This window comes from Nestor notabilis, unplaced genomic scaffold (genome assembly GCF_000696875.1).
Source record: "Nestor notabilis isolate BGI_N333 unplaced genomic scaffold, ASM69687v1 scaffold28926, whole genome shotgun sequence".
NCBI lineage: Eukaryota > Metazoa > Chordata > Aves > Psittaciformes > Psittacidae > Nestor > Nestor notabilis.
In genome coordinates this window covers 4615-5468 of record NW_009933776.1, presented here as the reverse complement: position 1 = coordinate 5468, position 854 = coordinate 4615, and the positions used below count along the sequence as shown (strand labels likewise).

The 854-nt window shown below is 57.3% G+C and overlaps 1 protein-coding gene across 1 annotated transcript in view; it reads right to left on the bottom strand.

The window, feature by feature from the left end:
* Positions 1–854, bottom strand: part of BAIAP2 (BAI1-associated protein 2) — a gene marked incomplete at its 5' end in the record, with an annotated part of 6496 nt that overhangs the window by 1339 nt on the left and 4303 nt on the right. Inside the window, one exon of the mRNA XM_010017039.1 lies at positions 501–663. Within this exon, the coding sequence (XP_010015341.1) occupies positions 501–663 (163 nt within the window). The remainder of the gene's footprint in view (positions 1–500; positions 664–854) is intronic.

Sequence of the window (854 nt, the reverse complement as noted above, 5' to 3'; positions counted from 1 at the left end):
GGCTGGTCCTCCCCATCCACTGCTCTCCTCCCGCACTGCATCCCTGCATCCCCTGTCCCATCTCCCCAGGAGAGATGCTCTGCAGGAGACGTGGCCCCAGGCAAGGCACATGGATCACCAGGCAGAAACAGCCAACTGCCCGTAAATCCCAAGGGAAACATTGCGTGTGTTCGGACTTACTGCTGTCGACCTAGTGTAAGGCTTGTAGTGAGCGGAGGGTGGTTGGCAGAGGCCACTGGAATAGTCTTTAATTGCACAACCATAGGGCATTAGGTAGTCCTACAAACAACGAACAGAGGTTGGAGAGCAGCCCTCCGTGGACTGAGAACACACTTTAACACATTTCATCCTGCTATAGAACCACCAGTGGGATGGAGAAGCTGCGGACACCCGGGCTGGGCTCCAGCAGGGACTAACACCCAGGGATTTGCTCAAGCATCTCCCCATTATAACGTGTCCCCAGCAGAGTGGAAGAAGCCCCCATTGCCTCGTGGGCTCACCTGGGAGAAGGCAGGCACGGCCACGCTGTATGGCCTCTGCTTGAAGGTGTTGGCACCTTGTGCTGGGAAGGCTTGGGAGGCCATGCCGTAGTCCGGCGGCGGGATGGCGATGTCGTCCTTGTCCAGCAGGTTGCCGGTGCTGCTGCTCTTCCCTTGCTGCAGGCTGGGTGGGGGGAACCAAAGCAGAGGCATCAGCACCAGCAGAACCCATGCTGAGACCCCCAGGCTGCCCGTCCATCCAAAGAGGACCCCATGGCCAAAGACCTTTTGAGACAGCTACTACCTGCCTGTGCTGGGAGTTATTCCTGACAACATGCATTATGTCTGGGGAAAACGGACTATTCATAGAATCCC